At 49.8% G+C, this 23,786-nt stretch overlaps 2 protein-coding genes across 3 annotated transcripts in view; one reads left to right on the forward strand and one right to left on the reverse strand.

The window, feature by feature from the left end:
- Positions 1-12,683, forward strand: part of PIGG (phosphatidylinositol glycan anchor biosynthesis class G) — a 38,859-nt gene extending 26,176 nt beyond the window's left edge. The window contains exons 10-13 of one of the 2 annotated variants that reach the window (XM_049789980.1): positions 120-311; positions 4,643-4,949; positions 9,592-9,768; positions 12,342-12,683. In XM_049789980.1, coding sequence (XP_049645937.1) covers positions 120-311; positions 4,643-4,949; positions 9,592-9,759 — 667 coding nt within the window. In that variant the 3' untranslated portion in view covers positions 9,760-9,768; positions 12,342-12,683. Of the gene's footprint in view, positions 1-119; positions 312-4,642; positions 4,950-9,591; positions 9,769-12,158 lie in introns of both variants that reach the window. The other variant, XM_049789979.1, reaches the window with a different exon arrangement.
- A 7,590-nt stretch (positions 12,684-20,273) lies between these two features.
- Positions 20,274-21,495, reverse strand: TMEM271 (transmembrane protein 271). The gene has a single exon (XM_049789983.1). The coding sequence runs from the start codon at positions 21,388-21,390 to the stop codon at positions 20,314-20,316; it is 1,077 nt and encodes a 358-aa protein (XP_049645940.1). The 5' UTR covers positions 21,391-21,495; the 3' UTR covers positions 20,274-20,313.
- Between the last annotated feature and the right edge of the window lie 2,291 nt (positions 21,496-23,786).

Below are 23,786 nucleotides of genomic sequence, written 5' to 3' on the forward strand. Positions count from 1 at the left end.
AAGGAGCTGGTCATACTCAGAACCAGCTGTTAAAGTTCTTAGAAAGCCACTTGGCAGAGGCTCATGACATCACTTGTTAGACCAACTTACAATGTTTGTCATTTCTCATTTTGTTTCAGCTCTGATCATAAAGCTGCACTCTCTGTTCTGTCCACTCTTTCCCTCGTCATGATCTTTTTGTTGGTTCAGAAAAGGTGCTCCCCAGTTTCCAAAGTAGCCATGATCCTGGGCCTGCTGGGTGTCTACTGCTACCGGGCAGCTGTAGGAAGTGTGCTGTTGCCATGGCAGCAAGACAACAAACCCCTTTCACAGTAAGTGTTACAGACTAAAACCTATTGTTAGATCTTTTTCAATGTTTCAGTTTAAAAAGTTCCCTGCACCTTCTAGAACATGGGTTGGAATCTGGTCATTGTTAATAAATTTCAATAGTTCCTAGAGACTCAAACCTGAGTGAACTGATTCCATCATCTTCCATTTTTTGGTGGGAGATCTTCTATTCACCTAACTTCAGAGTGAGGTTGTTTAGATTTATTTTGTTTGTTTGGTTGGTTGGTTGGTTGGTTTTGGGATCACACCCACTGACACTCAGGATTTACTCCTGGCTATGCACTCAGAAATCACTTCTGGCAGGCTCTTGGGATGCCAAGAATTGAACCGGAATCCATCCAGAGTTGACCATGTGCAAAGTAAACACCCTACTGTTATGCTGTTGCCCCAATAAGAGGGTTCTTAAACCAGGAGAAATAGCTCAACAGACTAGACCAGTGGTCGGCAACCTTTTTTTTTCAATTGAGCCAAATCTCGCCAAAACCACGATTGAAATTTATTTTGAGAGCCACACAGGGTGCGCACTGACAGAGGCTAGGAGCAGAGTCCTGACTCCTGGAGCTGCCGCCCAGCATGCAGAAGAGCCATATTAAAAGTGTAAAGAGCCACATGTGGCTCGCGAGCCGCATGTTGCCGACCACTGGACTAGACACAAGCTTTGCATGTGGAAGATATGGGTTTGATAATAACAACACATGATTGTTCGTACTAGGAAACAAAGTATGGGAAAAGTGAAGCTTTCTCCTAATTTTCCAGGCGCTCCTGGAAAGATGACTGCTAAGTAAGGGTTTGGGCATAGGCACCCCTTCTCCACATCACAGCCATCACAGCAACATAGCTTTGTTTTTGTTTTTCAAGGTCCTGTGGTAGGGTCAACCAAGCAGTTCCTAAGACTCTTTTTTTGTTTTTTTGTGTTTTTTTTTTTTTTGGGGGGGGGGGGGGGCGGGGGATCACACCTGGCAGCGCTCAGGGGTTACTTCTGGCTCTACGCTCAGAAATCACTCCTGCAGGCTCGAGGGACAGTACGGGATGCCAGGATTTGAACCACCGACCTTCTGCATGCAAGGCAAATGCCTTCCCTCCATTCTATATCTCTGGCCCATAAGGCTCCTTTTAAGATATAAGGAACTTTGTGGATAACACTTTTTTTTGGGGGGGGGGGGGAGGGTTGGGTTTTGGGTTACACCCAGCAGTGCTCAGGAGTTACTCCTGGCTCTGCGCTCAGAAATCGCCCCTGGCAGGTTCAGGGGACAATATGGGATGCTGGGATTCAAAACACCATCAGTCCTGGGTTGGCCTCATGCAAGGCAAATGCCCTGCCACTGTGCTCTCTCTCTGGCCCCAGCACTCTGACTTGAGCATCTTCAGAACTAATCTGGAGCAACCAAGTCTGAGGCTTCATAATAAGATACAGGCAACAATCTGAAGTACTACCTATAACTGCAAATAGTTTTGATTTTTTGGGGTTTTTTTGTTTTGTTTTGTTTTGTATTGGGGTCACACTCAGAGGCATTCGGGGGTTACTCCTGGCTCCACACTCAGAAATCGCTCCTGGCAGGCTCAGGAGACCATATGGGTTGATGGGAATTGAACCAGTGTCTGTCCTGGGTTGGCTGCATTTAAGGCAAATGTCCTACCACTGTGCTATTGCACCAGCCTCAGTTGAGTGTTTTTTGTTTTGTTTTGTTTCTTAATTAAATTTTAGGGGCCAGAGTGATAGCACAGTGGTAGGGGGTTTACCTTGCACGAGGCCAACCTAGGACAGACCCGAGCCAGGAATATCTTCTGAGTGCTGCCAGGTGTGACTGAAAAATGTTCAGGAACATAGGCATAAGATGCAGGAATATAGGCTCTAAAACTGGACCAGAGAAATAATACAGAGAGATATCTAAACCTTCCTAAGGAAATGTGAGAAAGATTAGCTCAGTTTTACAAAACAGAATATTTCATTTAAAATGTATTTATTTGCTTAAGTTTGGCTTTTCTGAAAATATTTGAAATGTGATTTATGAAATTATTTAAAAGTATGTTTTGGGGCCGGGCGGTGGCGCTAAAGGTAAGGTGCCTGCCTTGACTGCGCTAGCCTCGGATGGACCGTGGTTCGATCCCCCGGCGTCCCATATGGTCCCCCAAGCCAGGAGCGACTTCTGAGCGCATAGCCAGGAGTAACCCCTGAGCGTCACCGGGTGTGGCCCAAAAAAAAAACCAAAAAAAAAAAAAAAAAAAAAAAAAAGTATGTTTTAAGAATAGGTATTTATTATAGTGTAATGAATTGTATCCCTTTAAAAAGTACCATATTTTCCAGCGTATAAGATGACTGGGCATGTAAGACGACCCCCTAATTTTACAGTTAAAACATAGGTTTAGGCCTATATTCGCTGTATCAGACAGAACGCTCCTGTGCTGCAACTGTATGTACCACAGTGAGCCCATCACAACAAGCAAAGGGTCAAAGCTTATAGTGTAATAGACTTTCTCTCTGACTCTGGCCAATCTGAGCAGGCATTTGACAGTGTAGATTTGGGTCCAGAACACTGTATAATTTGCATGCATAAAAAGCCTGCTTGGATTGGCTGAGTCAGAGAGGCGGTCCGAGCAGCCTGGCAGTGATTGGTGCAGGATCGAGTTGGAAAATTCGTTTTGTGGCAATATTCAGACAATTTTCGTTTAGCGGCATATTGAAACATTTTTTGGGATATACTCGACGTATAAGACGACCCCCGATTTTCAGTTGACTTTTTTTTGTTTCAAAAGTCATCTTTGTTTTTTTGGTTTTTTTTTTTTGTTTTTGCTTTTGTTTTTGTTTTGGGTTTTGGGTTTTGGGCCACACCTGGCTGTCTGCTCAGAAATAGCTCCTGACAGGCATAGGGATATGGGACACCGGGATTCGAACCTTTGGTCCTGGATCGGCTGCTTGCAAGGCAAACACCGCTGTGCTATCTCTCCGGGCCCCTCAAAAGTCATCTTATACGCCGGAAAATACGGTACTATATATAAGTGCTAAAATGCTTCGTTTGTAATAGCTCTTAATATTTACTGTGACAGGGGCCTGAGAGATAGCACAGCAGTAGGACATTTGCCTTGCACGAGGCCAACCCAGGACAGATGGTGGTTTGAATCCCGGCATCCCATATGGACCCCTCTGCCTGCAGGAGCAATTTCTAAGCACAGAGCCAGGAGTAACCCCTGAGGACCACTGGGTGTGGCCCAAAAATCTTGAAGAGTGGGGAAAAGAGCTATAGCACAACAGTAGGGTATTTGCCTTTCATGCGGCTGACCCAGGATGGACTTCGGTTCGATCCCTGCCGTCTCATATGGTCCCCCAAGCCAGGAGTGATTTCTGAGCACTTAGCCAGAGGTTACCCCCTGAACATCACTGGGTGTAGCCCAAAAACCGAAAAAAAAAAAATTTACTTTGACATAACTTTTCTTGTTTGATTCTAGGGCAGTCTTTGGAGTTTTAGGTTTCATTTTCTTATTTTGTGATTTATCAGTTAATCACCGATTAATCAATCTTGACATTAGAAATTTTTTAATTAATTTGATATCCAGATTGTATGTGTGCCTGAATTTATATGGTCTAATATATCAGCTTTGATTTCAAGCACGCTCAGTTAGCATTTGTGGACTTAAGGAAGTTGGTTGGAGCTAGGCATGATCGTACTACAGTATGTTTGCTCTCATCTGAGTTGCAAGAGATGTTTTTTCTGGCTTTTATCATGATGATGCTTGGGACAGGTGGGTGTGATTGTTTGTAAGTTGCTCCATCAGACAAACACATCTGAGGTACACACTGCTTTGCTGGAGCAATTACCTGGGGGAGGGTGCTCCTGTTCGTTTATAACTTGTTTATTTGGTCAAAAAGACAAGTACTTTTTTTTGTTTTGTTTTGTTTTGTTTTGGGGCCGCACCTGGTGACACTCAGGGGTTATTCCTGGCTACGCACTCAGAAATTGCTCCTGGCATGGGGGGACCATATGGGACACCAGGGGATTGAACCTCCGTCCATCCTAGGCTAGTGCGGGCAAGGCAGATGCCTTACCACTTAAGCAACTGGTCTGGCCCAAGACAAGTATTTTTTGCTGTATTTTTGTTGTTTTTTGTTTTGGGCCACACCTAACTGTGTGAAAGGCTTACTCTTGGCTCTACACTCAGAGATTACTCCTTGGAGTACTCAGGAACCTTATGGGGTATCAGGGATTGAGCATACCAAGTTTGTCCTACCTGCTGACCTATTTCTCTGGCCTAAGGATAAGTACTTAAATGTTTCTAGCTGGGTTAATGAGCCCAAGTTACCTCATCTTTTTTTTTTTAGGGGAATCATCGAGGCTCGTTTTGTTTATGTCTTTGTCCTTGGCATTCTGTTCATGGGCATCAAAGATTTACTAAAATACCAGATTGCTGCAGACGTCAGGACCAAGGCTGTAGGTCTGTGGGAGATCTATAGCGGATTAGCACTGCTGGCAGCCCTGCTCTTGAGACCACATAACCTTCCTGTCTTAGTGTTCAGCTTGTTGATCCAGACCATAATGACCACCTTCATCTGGAAGCCTCTAGAACACGATGCAGCTGAGGTCACCATCATGCATTATTGGTTTGGCCAAGCCTTCTTTTACTTCCAGGTAGGGTTTCATTGTTAGTGTGGGGTGAAAAGCTAGTCACTTTTTTATTCTTTTGTGCCATACCTAGTAGTGCTCTGGGGCCACTCCTGGCGTGGTGCTTGGGCTTGAACGTGTGTTCCATCTATTGATCTATCCCTAAGGTCTCCAAGACAATGAACATTTTATATGTTATTTATCTTTTAGTTCTTCCTTGAGAAAATTTTGCCATAAATTGGAAAGCTAAAATATTTCTTCAGAGAACCATGTGAATATGACATAGTAAATGACCTTGATTTACTGCATATCTATCTCTGAGAGAGACCCAAGGGTGCCCAGGACAGTGTGAAGCTAACACAGCTGGTTAAAGAAGCCATTCTCAAATGGGTACCATCTCTCCTTGGAAAGTTCAACATCACAGTGGGAGTGGTGGTAGGGAGAGTGATAATACAGAGGAAAAGGTGTTTGCCTTGCATGAGGCTAACCCAGGTCCAATCCATAGCATTCTGTATGGTCCCCTGAGTACTTCCAGGAGTAATTTCTGGAGCCAAGAGTAACCCCTGAGCATCACCAGGATGACCCAAGAAAGAAACCCAGTGGGCTAGGTGGGAATGCAAGAACTGACACCAAGAAATGGTTTGCTTCCTCTACCTTCTCTGAATTCTGCAGATGTGCTGCTAGACCAGTGTTTCCCAATAACATTAATATCCCTACCCTGGGCCCTGGACTATCCTGGGGCTGGGGCAGTGGTAGCCTCGGGTATAATTAGAGATTATGTCAAAAAGGCAAGAGGTAAGCTGAATTTTTTCCAGAAAGGGGCAATAGGCTTCATAAACTTGGGCCCCTCTTTGCTAGATGATGAGTATGTTTTATGAATGCATAATTCCTTCCCCAGGCCACAGCAATTCTGAAGATGGGTTCTGCCTCTGTGGACTAACAGCATAGAACCTGACAGCAGGAACAGGGCAAGGCAAGGCCCTGCAGGCTCCATCTAAGGGGAAAGTCTGCAGGCAGGAGACATGCAGAGCCTCCATTATGGTGCAGAAACAGCCACTGGTGCTATCGTGTGCAGACAGGCAGAGGCCTATAGGGACAGGAGCAGAGTGCCCCTTTATTTCTTCCTACTGCACTTTCATGTGTGTCTCCCTTCCTGTCAGGGTCTTACCTGCCTTCTGCACCTGTATGGGTGCAGAGTGATCAAGAGTCTAGGCCTGCTGCCCTTCTGGGGGTCCACAGGTGCCTGGCCTTCCTGCTTTCCACAGGTCACAGGGAACAGTGTTCATATCAGTCCTGGACTGGTTTGAGTCTACTAACCCACAGGTGGTCGATGGTTGACCCCTCTGTCTACAGCTATTTTAGTGCTGCTTCCAGTGACCCACTCACTTTTCTGTCCAGGCATCTTTGCTGCTGGAGTTGGGAGGTGGGGTTCTGTCCTCCCTCACCCCTCAGTCACGAGGGAGAATTTTGTAACCAGGAGCACAGAACTGCAGAGTTGGCCAAGTATGTTTTTTTGTTTGGTTGGTTTTGGTTTTTTGGTTTGGGGGCAGTGCTCAGGGGTTACTCCTGGCTCTGTGCTCAGGAATCACACCTGACAGGCTCAGAGACCATTAGGAATGCTGGGTGGGTCCCTGGTTGGCACATGCAGGGCGAACACCTTACCACTATGCTGTCACTCTGGCCCCAAGTATGTTTGAAACAACCCAGAAACAGAAACAACCCAGTTCCATAATTGAACTTTATCAAACTGCCAAACCACCAAGATCTCTTGTTCCTGGACTGCTTGGCTGCATACATAGCTACACGACCCCTTTAAATTTCATACGACTGTCAGCCCAGCAGGATTGCAGCATCTGGTAAGAAAGTTGCATAGAAGATCACCAAGCTCAGAGAGCCAAAACAATCAGACACAAGTTCAGCCAGCACTGATCAGCACAGTAGATCCCCCAACAAGGGCTTTAATAACACTATTGTGAGATAGAACAATGATCACAAATGGACTCTTATTGATCTAAAAATATATATATTTTTTTTTTTTTTGGTTTTTGGGCCACATCCAGCGGTGCTCAGGAGTTACTCTTGGCTGTCTGTTCAGAAATAGCTCCTGGCAGGCACCGGGGACCATATGGGACACCGGGATTCGAACCAACCACCTTAGGTCCTGGATCGGCTGCTTGTAAGGCAAACGCCACTGTGCTATCTCTCCGGGCCCTATTGATCTAAAATTTTATAATTATGTTTGTCTTTGTGTGGTTAAAAAAAATATGAAAGGGGCTGGAGAGATAGCAGGGAGGTAAGGCATTTGCCTTTCATGCAGAAGGACGGTGGTTTGAATCCCGGCATCCCATATGGTCCCCCGTGCTTGCCAGGGGCAATTTCTGCATGTAGAGCCAGGAGTAACCCCTGAGTGCTGCCGGGTGTGACTCAAAACCCAAAAAAAAAAAAAAAAAAATGAAGTAACTGTGTGCCTGCAAGGTGGCAAGCTAGAGGGTGGGTGGGAAACTGAGAACATTGGTTGAGAATTCACACTGGTGGTGGGATTGGTGTTGGACATTGAATACCTGAAATTACTGTATTCTGAACAACTTGGTAAATTATGGTGTTATAATAAAAAAAATTTAATTAGTATGTGGCATATATTTTAAATATATCCTTAAAATATAAAAATGAAATTTCTAAGGGCCAAAGTGATAGCACAGTGGTGGGACATTAGCCTTGCATATAACCAATCCAGTACCAACCCGGGTTCCATCTCCACCATCCCATATGGTCCCCTAAACCTGCCGGAAGCGATTTCTGAGTGTAGAGCCAGGAGTGGCCCCTGAGCACTGCCAGGTGTGGCCCAAAAACCAAAAAAAAAAAAAAAGAGAGAGAGAGAGAGAGATTTTAGTATGCACAGAAGTTATAAAGTGCTTATGGAATGCATCTATATCCATCCATTTGGTAACATAGCAGAAAAGGAAACCAAAGATCAAAACTTAAAATGAAGCCAAGGAATATCTTATCCAAATGATACTTAATGTTGCTCCAACTTTTTATAGTAACTTTTTATATGGGGGCCAGAGAGAGAGCATGGAGGTATGGCTTTTGCCTTGCATGCAGGATGGTGGTTCGAATACCGGCATCCCATATGGTCCCCCAAGCCTTCCAGGAGCGATTTTTGAGCGTAGAGCACTGCCAGGTGTGACCCAAAAAAACAAAATATAAATAAAAATAAAAAAGTATTATTAGCAGCCATGCTTGTTAGTGCTCAGGTGTTACTCCTTAGTTTGCACTCGGGAATCACTCCTGGCAGGCTCGAGAGACCATATGGGAGGGATGCTGGGGACTGAACCCAGGTCGACCGTGTGCAAGGCAAGTACCCAACTCGCTTTTAATTCAGCCCCTAAAAAGAAGTACTTCTCAAATAACAGTACAAACACATGGAAAATCTCTTCATTGTATCTTAATTCATTAAAAGGAATCAGAGGTAATTATTCAGCTGCCAAAAATGTGTCAGTGGATAGTTTATTTCAAATGACTATCATTAAGAAAGCTAGGGGCCGGGCAGTGGCGCTAAAGGTAAGGTGCCTGCCTTGCCTGTGCTAGCCTTGGACAGACAGCGGTTCGATCCCCCGGTGTCCCATATGGTCCCCCAAGCCAGGAGCAACTTCTGAGCACATAGCCAGGAGTAACCCCTGAGCGTTACCCGGTGTGGCCCAAAAACAAAAAAACAAAAAAACAAAAAAAAAAGAAAGCTAAAAATAAAAATGTATCTCTATTTGCCCTGGATAAAAAAAATAAAATAAAATTTAGGGACCAGAGTGTTAGCTCAGCAGTAGGGTATTTGCCTTGCAAATGGCTGACCCAAGATGGACCTGGATTTGATCCTTGGCATCCCATATGGTCCCCTGAGACTGAGATTTCTGTGATTTTGGAGCACAGAGCCAGAAGTAACCCCTGAGCTCTGCCGGGTGTGGCCCATAAAACAAAAATAAATACATAAATTTAAATTTTAAATAAATAAATTTTTAATTTTAAAATAAAGTGTTCTGGCCTGAGGGGATCCTGTTAGGCTGAGCCCAAGGGAACTCCTGAAAGCAGAGTAGATGGGAATCTCTCAGGTTTCGGGGACCCTCCAGCATATCAGCCTGCTGTGGTGACCCGGGGACATACTTGATGTTAGAAGAATGACACTGAGCTAGAGGAGGACCCAGTGGAGTTTAGCCCTCTGCAGAATGTCCGAGGCAGTGGGATAGATCCAGGGAGCCTTTGCTGCACTTGGACAGGAATGGTGCCGTCACATTTGCAGGTGGCCTGGGTAAGAGTTTGCAGAGTGGGTGGTGATTGGAGCTGTACATGTACTGAAGGCGAGACCTCCAGTCCACTGCCTCGGGCAACTGCTCTGCCTCCCAGGGGCCACAGCAGCAGGGTTTCTAGGAGGAGACCAGCAGGGTAGCCTTAAGGAGAGGTCTATAGAATAGTGCTAGATCACTGTTGCTCATATGCAGACTCAGATTTGGCTTATCTGTGCATGTCTCTTCAAAGGTACAAGATAGTTCATGTGATCCCACTACTCAGGATGGAGGCTGGGGAAGGATCACAGCAGAGACTGGGCACTGGGACCTGGACACCTCCATGTCCACATGGCCGTGATGAAAACTGAACAGCACTTCTCTCTGTCTTCCAGGGGAATTCCAACAGTATCTCCACGGTGGACATCTCCGTGGGCTTTGTGGGTCTGGACAGCTATGTGGAGATCCCAGCCTTGCTCCTAACCACATTTGCGACATACTCGGGGCCTGTGCTCTGGGCTAGTCATTTAGTTTACTTCCTGAGTTCAGAAATTAGCAGGTGAGTCTTTTCCCTTCAACACAAAACCTGATAGAAGCATAATTGATTTTTATTTTTCTTTTGCTTTGGGACCTCAAGACACTGCTCTGTGCTCAGGGATCACTTCTGGAAGGGCTCAGGGGACCATATGTGTTGCTGGGATCAAGCCAGCAAGTCTATACGTATAAGAGAAATGGCTTAATTCCTATACTGTCTCTCTGGCCTAGCTAGATTTAACAAGTAGTCGTTTATTCTATATACTGGATATACCCAGGAAGCCAAAGATGTTTTTTTTTTATCATTTGTCCCCTAAAATAAGAAAGATTAGCCCACAACACATGGGCCAGTGCATGTGATCTGTGTGGGACTGAGGTACAGTTTCAGGACCTGTACTGACCATGGTCCCAGCCTGTCTCTTCCACCTCCTGCCCAGGCCTGGTTACCAACATAAGCAGCACAGGGAGAAAACCCCCTTCTTGGGAAGTATCTTCTTGCTTGTTCCCAGGATGCTTAGGAGGGCAGCTTTGTCTTAGGGGACACAAGCCCATGAAATGATAACTCTTACCTATGGAGTTCCCACTAGAGAGGGAGGCCAAAGTTCTGAGGGGCTGCCAAGGGGGTTCATGCTCTGGATCTGTGGAGAGACTTGATTGGCGATCAGAGTAGCCTGCCTGTCCCTTTGCTAAGAGGTACCTCCTCGAGCACTTGTGCCCGTCACTCCAGCCAGCCCCAAGGCTCCTCTCCCTGGCCCCTTGGGAAAGACATGCAGGCACTGGTGGACACAGGTATGGACATGTGTTGGACACTTACTCGCCCCACCCGAGTTCACACAGACAGTCACAAACATGCTTCCTCTCTGGGCTTTTACTGCCTTCACTGGGAGTCACTCTTACCACGCCTGTGGGCAGCTCTTGCCCACCCACCCCCAGCACCCAGAGGCTTCAGGTCTATATCCTCGTGCCCACTAGTGCTGGCCTGAGGACAGAAGTGCACTGTGGACACTACATGCATGGTAGGAGTCAGGGTAGCAGACACATGTCACATAGGGTCACCCTGAAGCGGCCATTCAGAGATTCAGCACAGTGTTGAGGGGCGGGAGGCAGGCAGAGGAAGGACACAGAACCCTCGAGGGTGGCAAGTAGGATGAGGGGTGCAGATCTCAGGGACGTAGAGAGGGTCACAGAGCCCAAAAGTTATGCAAGTCAGACTATGTTCACGTAACAATTGCTTGTCACCAAAGGGAAGACACTCATAATTTGGGAGAAGTGTTCCTGCACTGAAAAGGCTTGCTTTTTCAGCTTTCCTGATATCTCAGAGCCAGTGTCTCCAACCAGAGCAAACAAGTGGCATGCTTCTTTAGAAAGGCCAAGGAGATTTAAGAATGTGGCTCATCCATTGTGGCTCACTGCTCATATTTATAAAATACTTGACTGATCCGAGTACAGTGGTGTTTACAATTAATTGATCACAGCCAGTTACAGATTTCTTTGTTCCTTCTCCACTCCCACTGCTTCACTTGACTAGCCTAAAAAAGTACTTGACATATTAGTATGGTCTAATATATTAGTATAGATCAAGCATGTAGTTATTAAATAAACTATGTGAGGGGGTACATTTTTCAAAAATGTTTCTGAGACTGTAGAAGAAATTAGGGAAAATTCTCTTGCATCTGCCCCTCAGTATCTCCAGGCTATTCAAAACATTTCAGCCATCGGCCAATGAGGGAGACAGGGGTAGTACACCTGCCTTCCATATGTGAGGCCCCAGGTTTGGTCCCCAGCACTAAAAAAGAAGGAAAAAAGGTGCCGGAGAGATAGCATAGTAGTAGGACATTTGCCTTGCATGCAGCAGACCCAGGACAGACCTGGATTCGATTCCCAGCATCCCATATGATCCCCAGAGCCTGCCACGAGTGATTTCTGAGCGCAAAGCCAAGAGTAACCTCTGAGCGCTGCCAGGTATGGCCCAAAAACAAACAAACAAGGAAAAAAGACTCCGGATTTCAGATTTCTGCAGCTGGAAGCAGGACTTTCTAGAGGAGCATTCTAAAAAATTCTCAAATTGTCTATGTGTTGGATTGTAGAACCATTACTAAAAAGTTTAAAGGTAATTAGAGCCACAGTATTCCTCACCCTGAGACTCCCCTGATCACCCAGTTTTTCTCCTTGGGCTTGATCTCTTATTGACATGCCGGTGCCTGGGTTTCTATGTGTCTCTTCTCGGGGGCAGCAGAAGTGCAGTGGCCGTGGCAGGAGTGTGAGCCAGTGAATGTGCAGAAGGAAAAGCAGTGCCTTCTGGTTCCAGAGCAATTGCTAGTCATTTCAGAGTGAAAATACTGATGACTTGTGCATGTGTGCATGTGAGTGTGCCACCTGTGGTACAGAAATGACAGGTACTAACACATGTTTCCCTTTTCATTGACAGCCGCTCAGCACTGAGTCATGCTTGTTTCTGCTATGCACTGATTTGTTCCTTTCCAGTTTCCATATACATTATTTTAGTGACGTCACTGCGTTATCACTTATTTATATGGAGTGTGTTTTCCCCAAAACTCCTTTACGAGGGGATGCGTCTACTGATAACAGCTACTGTCTGTATCTTCTTCACCAGTGTAAAGTATTGACTGAATCATTGGACCACTAGGAAAATGCTTTTTCTGTAGGAGAATGGGGTGTTTTAACTACCCTGGTTGTGCTCAGGTCTTACTACTGCTTCTGCACTCAGGAATCACTCCTCGCAGGACTTCGAGGGCTATATGCACTGCTGGGGGTCAAACCTGGTGAACTCTATCCAGCCAAAAATGATGTATTTTTAAATTCTACGGTTTGCTTCATGGATTCATTAAAGTAATGAAGAGTCTTCAGATGCAGGAAAAAAAAAAACATGAATTGACAGTTTTTGAGTAACCTTGATTTCTTTCACTGTTGTACTTTAATTTAGGTTAAATATGATTCAATAAAAGATCACTTTAAAATGCTTATGGGAGGGCCCGGAGAGATAGCACAGCGGTGTTTGCCTTGCAAGCTTCCGATCCAGGACCTAAGGTGGTTGGTTCGAATCCCGGTGTCCCATAGGGTCCCCCGTGCCTGCCAGGAGCTATTTCTGAGCAGACAGCCAGGAGTAACCCCTGAGCACAGCCGGGTGTGGCCCAAAAACCAAAATAAATAAATAAATAAAAATAAATAAAATAAAATGCTTATGGGGCCGGAGCAGTGGCTCAAGCAGTGAGGCATCTACCTTGCCTGCATTAGCCGAGGACGGACCGCGGTTTGATCCCCTGGCATCCCGTATGGTCTCCCAAGCCAGGAGCGATTTCTCAGCGCTTAGTCAGGAGTAACCCCTGAGCATTACTGGTGTGGCCCAAAAACCAAAAAAATAAAATAAAATGCTTAGTTTAAGACTGACTGGAGGGGCCAGAGAGCACAGCAGCGTTTGCCTTGCAAGCAGCCGACCCAGGACCTAAGGTGGTTGGTTCAAATCCCGGTGTCTGCCGGTAGCTATGAGCACAGCCAGGAGTAACCCCTGAGCACTGCTGGGTGTGGCCCAAAAACCAAAATAAAAAAAAAAAAAAAATAAAGACTGACTGGAGCAGTATTATAGGTATGGTACTTGCCTGGCATGTATCCAACCCAGATTCGATCCCTGGCATCCAGAATGGGTCCCCTGAGCACATTTGGGTATGGCCCAAAATTAGAAACAATCTAGAAACAATAAAATAAAATAATTTAAATATGACTCAAGATGATGAAAAGTTAAAACAAAAATGAAAATTTAGCAATAATAAATATTAGTTATAGCATTTTGTTGACCATCACTTCAGAAACTTTTGAGCTTTTAAAGTTTTCTAGTTCCTAACTTCTTAAATTCCCTATGGGCTGTGTAACTAATTTGGGGAGATTACAAAAAATTAATAAAATGAGGCAATAGTTACGCACATAGCTGACCCATTTTGATCCACAGTACCACATATGGTCCCTGAGGATAGCCAGATGTAACCTAAAAATCAAAAGCAAGTTTGCAGCCATGAGAAGGCTCAAAACATGCAGTGACCAAGAGTTAATTCAAGACCAACCATGTAACAATTGTGCTCTGCTTCTGGTAGTTATCATCTTTGTGGCCCTATTCTAGGCAAAGTATAAGAGGAACTAAATAAAAATAGAAAATGATGAATAGAGGTTTCAGGTTTGTCGTGTGTGTGTGTGTGTGTGTGTGTGTGTGTGTGTGTGTGTGTGTGTGATTTTCAGAAAATCCAGCAGCTCCTGCGGGTCACCTGCACGCGTGTACGTGCGTATGTGTGTGATTTTCAGAAAGTCCAGCTGCTCTGCTTCCAAGGGGTTCAAGCCATGTGTGTGTGTGTGTGTGTGTGTGTGTGTGTGTGTGTGTGTGTGTGTGTGATTTTCAAAAAGTCCACAGCTCAGCTTCTAAGGAGATAAAGCCTGCCTTCATACAGCCAACACAGGATCAACCCATCATGTCCTATGGTTCCCAAGCCACCATCATTAGTGATGGGCTTCTTGCGTATAAACAGCGCCCCAGCTCCCTGAGCTATCTCCCTGGCCCACACCAGGTTTCTTAATTCATGGAAATATAGCCGAAAGGGAACACTGGCCTTCCCACAGTTCTTGCAAAGGCTGCAGATGCCCTTGAGTTGGGTGAGCACACACTGCAGAGCCTGGCCCACCTGATGCATGGCTGAGTAAAGACAGACAGACGGGTTGGCAGAATAAGCAGAGCACCCAGGACAGGGTTCCAGTGGAGTCTGATGGAGTTGGTGTGCCACCACTTCCTCAAGTGGGGCCTTTCCTGGGGCCTTTCAGGGTCCTCGGGTGCTCCAAGTACCCATGGGTCTGGGGAAATAGAAACTTTCACACAGCCCAGGAGTCCTCTTAGCCTGAGTCTAGCCAGCACTGGCTGCTCTGGTCTTGAGGGAACCATGACTCTTCAGCACAGGGCCTGGCCCACAATGTCCTCAAGATACATCTCCATGATGGTGGTGATGTCCATGTGCAGAATGCACACAAACTCAGGTTCCCTGGTGGTGAATGATTTATATACTACATTGTGCAATTAATTTGTTTTCTCTTTTGTTTTGGTTTTGCTTTTTGGGCCACACCCGGTGGCACTCGGGTTACTCCTGGCTCTGTGCTCAGAAATCTCTCCTGGCAGGCACAGGGGACCATCCATATGGGATGCCAGGATTTGAACCACAGTTGGTCCTGGGTCAGCCGCTTGCAAGGCAAACACCCTACCGTTGTGCTATCTCTCCAGCCCCAAATCATTCTTTTCCTTATCACTGTCATTTAGTTTCCTTGAGCATATTAGAGAGAAAATGGTGCTTTCAGCAATGGTGAGCTCAGGCACTGGGAAACGTGGCCACACACAACCTTGCTCAGAAGGGGCCAAGGCACACCCAAGAGGTAACCAAAGAGCAACGTCCACTGGATGGCAGCAGTGTGTGCTGGTGGAGCCACAGGGCGCAGCTCATCAGTACAGCTCCAGAGTGAGGTGCTTTGCTGGCTTCTGGCTGACAACCATCCCATCATCCTGTTCCCCCAAGTGGGACAAGTGTGCTAGTCTCCGAGCAACTCGGCACCTACAGGAGCCATCTAAGGCATGTTAAGAGCCCACCTGCTTACCCTGCAATGCTGCAATCCCAGGTTCACCCATGCCAGACAGGATGCCTTACCACTGCACCACCATTCCAGCCCCAATGTGTACAAGAATTTTTAAGGGTTCTTAGGGCCAGAGAGATAGCACAGCGATAAGGCATTTGCCTTGCAAGCAGCTGATCCAGGACAGATGGTGATTCGAATCCCAGCATCCCATATGGTCCCCTGTGCCTGCCAGGAGCGATTTCTGAGCACCACTGGGTGTAACCCAAAAACAAAAAAAAATTAAATTAATTTAGGGGCCGGTGCAGTGGCGCTAGAGGTAAGGCATCTGTCTTGCAAGCGCTAGCCTAGGACAGACTGCGGTTTGGTGTCCCATATGATCCCCCAAGCCAGGAGCGATTTCTGAGTGCATATCCAGGAGTAACCCCTGAGCGTCAACGGGTGTAGCCCAAAATAAAACAAAAATTTTGGGGGTCACACTGACAGTGCTCAGGGGTTACTCCTGGCTCTATGCTCAGAAATCACTCCTGGCAGGCTCAGGGGACCATATGGGATGCTAGGATTTGAACTACGGTCTTTCTGCATGCAAGGCAAACATCCTACTTCCATGCTATCTCTCCAGCCGCATAGAAGGATTTTTAAGGGTTCTGTCCACACTATGTTATTACACCATAAGAGCAACAACCTTGGGGCCGGAGAGATAGCATGGAGGTAAGGCGTTTGCCTTTCATTCAAAAGGATGGTGGTTCGAATCCCAGCATCCCATATGGTCCCCTGTGCCTGCCAGGGGCGATTTCTGAGCATAGAGCCAGGAGGAACCTCTGAGCACTGCCAGCTGTGACCCAAAAAAAAAAAAAAAAAGCAACAACCTTACAGGCCAGGGAGGTGGGTAAAAGATCATCTACATGCAGGACCCCCAGGTTCAGTTCTCAGTACCACATGGCCCTCCTAGAGGCTTGTAAGCACACTGAGTATGACAAAAAGAAATACGGAAAAAATCTTTAATCATCAGGAGTTTGACCTGTACCACAAACACCAACTGATTTAATTGAATAACTGTTTAGTTGGATTTCAATCACGTTTAGTTGTGTTGTTCAGGCTTGGGTTGCTGAGGGCTGAGCATTCCCGCTGACAAAGAGGCTGGTATCATATGGCTGATACTGGTTCAATCCCTGGGATGGCATATGGTCCCCCAAGCACCATCATTAATGACTCCTGAGTACAAGACCAGGAGTAGCTCCTGAACACCACCAGATGTGGCCCAAACGTCCAAAATAATAATACTAATAACTTTACAACTCAGAATTAAGCCATGTAGAAAGGCAAAAATGTGTCTAGTTTAATTTAAACTTATGATAATTTGTTACCAAAAAATCCTGTTCTGAACTCAACAAACTGCTATGAACTCTTAGGAAGTTCATTTTGAGTCTTTTTTTGTTTGTTTGTTTTGTTTTGTTTTGGGGGGGGTCACACCTGGCTGCGCTCAGGGGTTACTCCGGCTCTGTGCTCAGAAATAGCTCCTGGCAGGCTCAAGGGACCATATTGGGATGTCGGGATTTGAATCCCACTGGTCCTGGGTCGGCGCTTGCAAGGCAAATACCCTACCGCTATACTATCTCTGGCCCCCATTTTGAGTCTTAAAAGCAGAATACGGCTCACTTTTTCACTTTTGAAGGTACAAAAGCTTTGGGGATGAATTTATAGTGCAACAGGCCAACCTTGCACAGTCAGCCAGGATTCGATGCCTGGCACCCCATATAGTCCTTCCAGTTCACCAAGAGTGATCCTGAGCACAGAGCCAGGAATAAGCCCCAAGCACCAACTGGTGTGGCCCAAACTCCAAAATAGTGTGAAAGCTGATGTTGCCTTCTGATGAGCGTGAAGAAACCACCCTGCAGAGGCTAAGCTAAAAGCTTCCATTAAGTCTGCTGTAAGCCAGACAACCTCAAGGACCAGAGCTAGAAGAGCAGCAGGAAGTCATCCTGCAAGGAAGCAACTCGTGATTCTCCACTCACATGAGAACAGAACGATGGAATACAGGGACACCAGGACTAAAAGATCCTTTGATTTTCTCTAGTATGCTGTAAAAGGTAAAACCTTGGTGTTCCACATTGTTCTTAACCTCTATAAACCAAAGTTAACAATATTCATAGATTAGAAACACTTCTTTTTTGTTTTGTCTTGGTTTGGGCACCATATCCTGACTCAGTACTTAGGTACTATCCCAGCAGTGCTCTGGAATTGAACCTTGGACTGTCTGATGTGAAAAAATGTACTCCGGTTCATTGAACTCTCCCTCCTGCTCCAGCCCCAAACACAACCTTGAAACCTCATCAAGTTGGTGTTTGGAAGATACAAGTCTGTGTTCCCTGACAAGACTCAGTTGCTTCCCTGCTCCCTGCCCCCCCCAAAAAAATGGGTAGAGTGGGTGCTCACTCTGCTTGCCTCTGCCTTCTCTACTATACAAGAGTGAAACCTGAAGGAGTCGACCAATTCTGACTGCAAATTTGAAATACTGAGAGAACATCTGTTACACATTAAGCTACATAAATGCTGCCAGTGAGACCCTGCAGGAGACAAAGACTGACTTCTCATTTCAGTGCTGTGAACATGTTTGTTCTCAGCGGACATTCCCCTTTTAGCAACCTCTGCAGGGCCAGTCCTGTGCCTACCTCTTGTGGTCGTGGGCGCACACAGATACACACACACACACACACACACACACACACACACACACAACCTGAGTACAGTTCTAGGTGGTCTCTAGTCTCACCATTGCTCTGGGAGACCAGAGGAGCTGGGCTGGGGGATAGGGAACATCTGGTAACTTCTTATTGATTTGACTCTGGTGAGCAGGGAAAATATCTAAAAAGCTGTGCTTGCTGCATGTATCACATATTTTGCCTAATTTTATGGTCTGTGCCCTGGTAGTATGAGAACAGAGGACAGGCTTTAAGAACCAATGACCAGACTAGCTGAATAAACCAATGTCTCTCAAAATGGGTGCTGGTATTCCCTACTGGAATGATTGATCCTCTGGGGAACAGGGGTTTGGGAAACACTATCTCACTATCTGTTCACTTAAAAGAGATTTCCAGAGAGGGGTTCAGTGATGATTCTTCTAGTGAAGCAAGATAGTTTTTATTGAATGAAACTTGCTTGGAAAAAAAAACGTGAGAGGAGAAAAGTAAGTGTTCAAGGGAGAACATGGGCTTGAAAAACAAGCCTGCTGAGTGATTTTTTTTTCTTCTGAAAAAAAAAAAAAAGGGCTGGTAGGGCTGGAGTAATAGTCCAGTGGGTATGGCACTTACCTTGTTCACAGCCAACTCAGCTCTATCTCCAGCATCCCATATGGTCCCCCATGCACTGCCAGAAGTAAGTCCTTACTACAGATCTAGGATTAAACCCCGAGTACCACTGAGTTTGACCCAAAAATAAGACTGCTGGAAGGCCAGATGCATTTGTAACATCTCGATCTCACTGAGTCCTGAGTCCTACTATGGACCAGTTCCTGAGAGACCAGTGGCTAACAACCTAGTGAATTGGCCATGAGAAATTGTTCTTGAGTCGCTTCAACAGAAAAATGGAAAGGGGACACTGGCCCTCTCCCTCTTTGATGAAATCCCCAAATAAGTCTAAGCATCATGCAGAGTGGTACTTGGGGTTAATCCCTGTGGCTAGAGAAGGGCTTCCCGCAGCCTACCCAGATCCCTAGGGGCGATGCTTTGACTGCTGAATATGGAGGAAACCCTAGGCAGGCACATGAGGACAGCGGACTCCCACCCAGGCTGCCTGCACTGACCCTACTAAGAGCTGCCTCCTCTCTTGCTGATCATAACGGGGCCTTCCTTGAGGCCTCTGTGGCTCACCTGGAGACTTTTGTGCTCCTCATCCTGGCCCAGGCCACAAGACGGTTCAGATGTGGCTCTGCAATTCAGCTGTCTGGAGTCACACCACCAGGAGTCAGACTGCCTTCTCAGTGGCCCACAGCTGGCCCACTGTGCCATGTCTCCTCGTTCGTGTGAAATCACCCCTCTCATGTGTGAACATGCACACACGTATGCCCTAGCAGTTTAGAAGCATGACCTTCACATCATGTAAGGCTATTTAAGGAGTATATTTTAGATGAGATGCTTTAGTATTTGGAATAACAAATTGATGACTCAACAGGAAAATAATCTTGCCAGGAAAAAAAAACTGATTGGTTTTTCAAAATAGCATTGAATTGTTCATATGTATTAACAAAAATTAAGCTTATAGAAACCTCAGAACCAGTTTTAAAAAGAAAAAAAAATCGAAAAGAAAGAGGAGCGGAGAATGGGACCTGGTATTCGTCTACACAGAGAGAAAGTCCATTTCAAGTCTTGGCTGGATTTAGCCAACCAACCAGTAGAGTACAACTGTGTAAATTCAACATTTGACCAAATTCGACCACTATCCCCCCCCAAAAAAATAGATGTGTGTAGCATCCTGAACCTGCACCGTGATGAATATTTCCAGTAACATTGCAAGTCATTTAATAAAGGAACTCACCCATTTTAAATCGCAATAAATTTACCAAACATGTTCACTGTTTATGGAGAGCTTTTACAGTAAGAAAGGATCAACAAAAGCAGGCACATCCGTGTACAAAATGTCGCTGTGGGTGCTTGTCCACATCTTTCGCTCCGGAGATTCCAAGTCGCTTAGTCTCTCTGTCCTCTCGCCCAGCGATCGATCGCTCACCCCGGACCCCCCCAGGGGTCCCCGCAGGGAAGAGCAGCCTTGCTGGAGAGCGGCGGGGCGGGCCACCCTGGACCGTTGGTTGTAAACTTGAAAATGGAATCCGGACGCGAAGAGACACGGAGAAGAGACGCAGACCGGACACTGCGGGCCTGGCCAAGGCGCTGAGGACCCCCAGCACGAACAGGCTGCGCGCCCTGGCACGGCACGGCACGGCAGAGGCGCGCGGTGCACGGGCCCCCGGCTCAGCAGGCCCGGCCCGGCTCCCAGGGGCGCGCCGCCTCGCAGGGCGGCCGGCAGCAGTAGGGGTAGGAGGCGTCGAGGTCCGGGTCGCGGGGCGCGTAGCCCGGCAGCTCGACCGACGGGTGTCCGCCGCAGCACACCTCCACGCCCGCCTCGTCCAGCGCGCGCAGGACGCCCACGTCGATGTAGGAGACGGCGTGGAGCGCCGCGAAGCCCGCGCAGTCCCCCGGCGCGCTCAGGTCCGACTCCTCCGGGCACAGGATGGACGCCTCGCTCGGCCGCTGCTGCTGCAGCCGCCGCCCGCGCCGCCCGCGCCGGCCCCGCCGCGCCCGGCCGGCCGGCGGCTGCTGCTGCGCGCGGAGCCCGGGGCCGCCGCGGGGCCGGGCCGGGGCGCGGCCTCCCCTCCGGCGTCCGCGGCGGCCGCGCCGGGCCTGCGACGACTTGTAGTTCTTGACGAGCAGCAGGCTGAGCAGGCCGAGCAGGCACTCGAGCGCGTTGAAGACGGTGGACAGCACCAGGCCGCGCTGGTAGTCCTTGAGCTGGCGGCACTTGGCGGCCGTGGCGCTGTCCAGGGTGCTGCGCGCGGGGCCCGGCGCGCGCGGGGCCAGGCAGTAGTGCGCGTACTTGCGCTCCACCAGCGACACGGTGTCGCCGTCGATCACGGCGCCCGCGAAGGCGCTCAGCACGCCCAGCATGAAGACCAGCACGCCCAGCAGCAGCAGGTTCTGGCTGCTCAGCGGCCCCGGGGGCCCGGCCGCCGCCGCGTCCGGCTCGCCCAGCGCGGCCTCCGGAGCTCCAGCCGCCGCCGCAGCCGCTTCGGGGACCCCGAGCGCCGGGCCCGCCGGGGGCGCGTCCCGGGCCCCGCAGCACAGCAGCGCGGCGCCCAGCAGCGACAGGCCGGCGGCCAGCAGCACGCCCGAGTAGAAGGCGCCCGCCGCCGCGCCCAGGCGGAACGGCTCCCCGCGCAGCTCCGAGCCCAGCGAGAAGCACTTGAGGCCCACGGCGGCGGCGCTCAGCGCGCAGCCCAGCAGCAGGCAGGACGACAGCGCGGCGCAGGCCCCGCGGACGCTCCACTTCATCCTCCGCGCCCGAGCCGGCCCGCGCCCCGCGCGCCCGCCGCCGCCGCCGCCCGCCGCCGCCCCCGCCGCCGCCCGCGCCTCCTCCCGGCGCCGCACGGCCGGACCGCCGGCCGCCTCCTCATCCTCCCGCGTCCGCCCGGGCCCGCGTCTCCGCCGCCGCCGCCGCCGGAGCCCGCATCCTCCGCCTCCCGCGCCGCCGGGACCGCAGGGCGCGCGCGCCCCCTCCCCAGCCGCCGGCGCCCCTCCCCGGACGCGGCGCGCCCCCGCGCCTCGCCCCCGGGACGCCCCTCCGCGCCCTCCGCCCGAGGGGCCGGCTGTCCACCCCGCGGGGGCGACCCGGGCCCCACCTGCGCCGCGCCCACCTCTCGCGCCCTGCTGCGCTGCGGGGGCCGCGAAGCTGGAGACGTCGGCGCCAAGCGCAGGGGCAGCGAGGCCGGGATCTGCAGGCCTGGGGCGTCAGGCGTGGGGGACAGCCAGCGGGAGGGACGGGTAGCTGGGCTGCGAGGCTTCGCGGGGCCCCTCGGCGCGGGGGTGGGCGAGCTGGCGCCCCTGGGAGTGCCCCGGACCGGCTCCTGGGCGCTGCCCCTTCTCCGGGCTCGCGGGGGGCTTTCCGCGCGTCCTCCGCACCTGCGGACGCCGTGGGGCGCGAGTGGGGTGACCACCGGGGAGGGAGGTTCGCTCTCAGCAAGGCCGCTCGCTGCGGGGGGTCTAGGGTGAGACAGATGCCCAGTGCAGGACTCCGGGAGACCCAGGCCCGAGTGGCCTGCGCCCCCCGTTCTCCTTGCATGGGCTTGGCCTATGAGGCTGCGGGTCTGGGAGTGCGGGGTCACCTCGCCGCTCAGGCCGCCTTTAGGAACTTGGCCCTGGGGAACGCGCTGAGGGACGGCGCGGTGGCCACTTGGAGGGTGCGCCCGCTCCTGTCACCCGCGGGACACTTGGGGCCGGAGACACACCCCCGAGCCTAAGGACGGCGCGTCTTGTCGGGGAAGCCGAAGGCCAACACGGCGAAGAGCGGACGGAATTGGACCTTGGGCCGCCTGCGGAGATGGAGATGGACACGGCACCATCTACCCAGCGACCGTGGAAGACCCTGTGGGAAGCTACCCGAACTTGACTTGGGAGAGGCGGTTGCTGCGCCCCGGGCGCCTGTCCGCTGTCATTTTCTAGCGGGGCGCAGGTCCCCAGCTTCCTGGGCCTTGCCTGGCAGGAAGGCTTGCCAAGCAAGCAGCGGAGGAGCTGCTCTGCCATGGCGTGTTCAGCCCTAAAACGGACACTGTGAGTCAGCTTGTGCGGCAGCCGTGGCTCCCACTCGTGAGCGCGCTGCCGGTGATGAGTCCCGTTTCCAGGGAGACAGGCTCCTCCACCGCCGGGGGCAGGGGAAGGAGAAGGAGAAGAAGCTGCGCCTCGGAGCACCAGGCCACAGCGATTGGGCTTGGGAAAGGCGATTGTCTGAGCTCATCCCCTGCGGAAGGCTGGTCCTGCCCACTCAGCCCAGAGAAGGGCAGCTGGACTGCAGGGGTCTGAGGGAGCCACCCTCATCCCTCCAGCAGCTTCCCAGCCCCTCTGAACCCTGCCTTGTGCCTCACTCCCTTGCCTCCTCCCCAAGGAGGCCTTGCACCAGCATGTCCCCGTGTCAGGAGTCTCCAGGCCACTGTGTCTGCTCAGAGGCAGCACTTATAAAGTCACTGATCTCGATGCCCGCTGTCCTTCAGAGGTCATATGGTCCCGCAGTGGCCTCTTTTTTGGGGAAGCCACACCCGGTGACCCCTGGCTATGCGCTCAGAAATCGCTCCTGGCTTGGGGAACCATATGGGACGCCGGGGGTCGAACCGCGGTCCGTCCTAGGTTAGTGCGCACAAGGCAGACTTACCGCTTGCACCACCGCTCCGGCCCATGCACTGGTCTCTTACCCAGCCTTCAGCACCCCCAAGGAGAAGGGCTAGATAGTACAATGGTGTCGTAGAAGTCTCATCACCCCATGCCAGGGGGATTGGGAAACGCGTATCTGGAAGCAATGGCAACACAGCAATCATCCACACGTGGTTCAAGAGAATAAAACAGGTTCAGGAAGCTTCCACCGCAAGCTTTCTGCTAGCTGGCAGAAAATAGCAGAAGGCATGTAAGCTAGCTGTGAAACCGAAACTGCAAGCGGCTTCTCCCTGTGATCCAAGGTCTTTATTGGGAAGAGGACTTCCCTCTTGGGTGGAGAATAAATAGGGATAGGGGACCAATCCGGATATACTTCTAGTCCATGAGTGACGAGCACAAGCAAAGAATTATCCTGAGTAGAGTGAAAACCAGTTACTCCAACACAACAGATAGAGCATTTGCCTTGCAAGGGGCCCCAGCACCCATATAGACCCCAAACCCCAACAGGAGTAATCCTGAGTGCAGAG

This window comes from Suncus etruscus, chromosome 16, assembly GCF_024139225.1.
Source record: "Suncus etruscus isolate mSunEtr1 chromosome 16, mSunEtr1.pri.cur, whole genome shotgun sequence".
Classification (NCBI taxonomy): Eukaryota; Metazoa; Chordata; class Mammalia; order Eulipotyphla; family Soricidae; genus Suncus; species Suncus etruscus.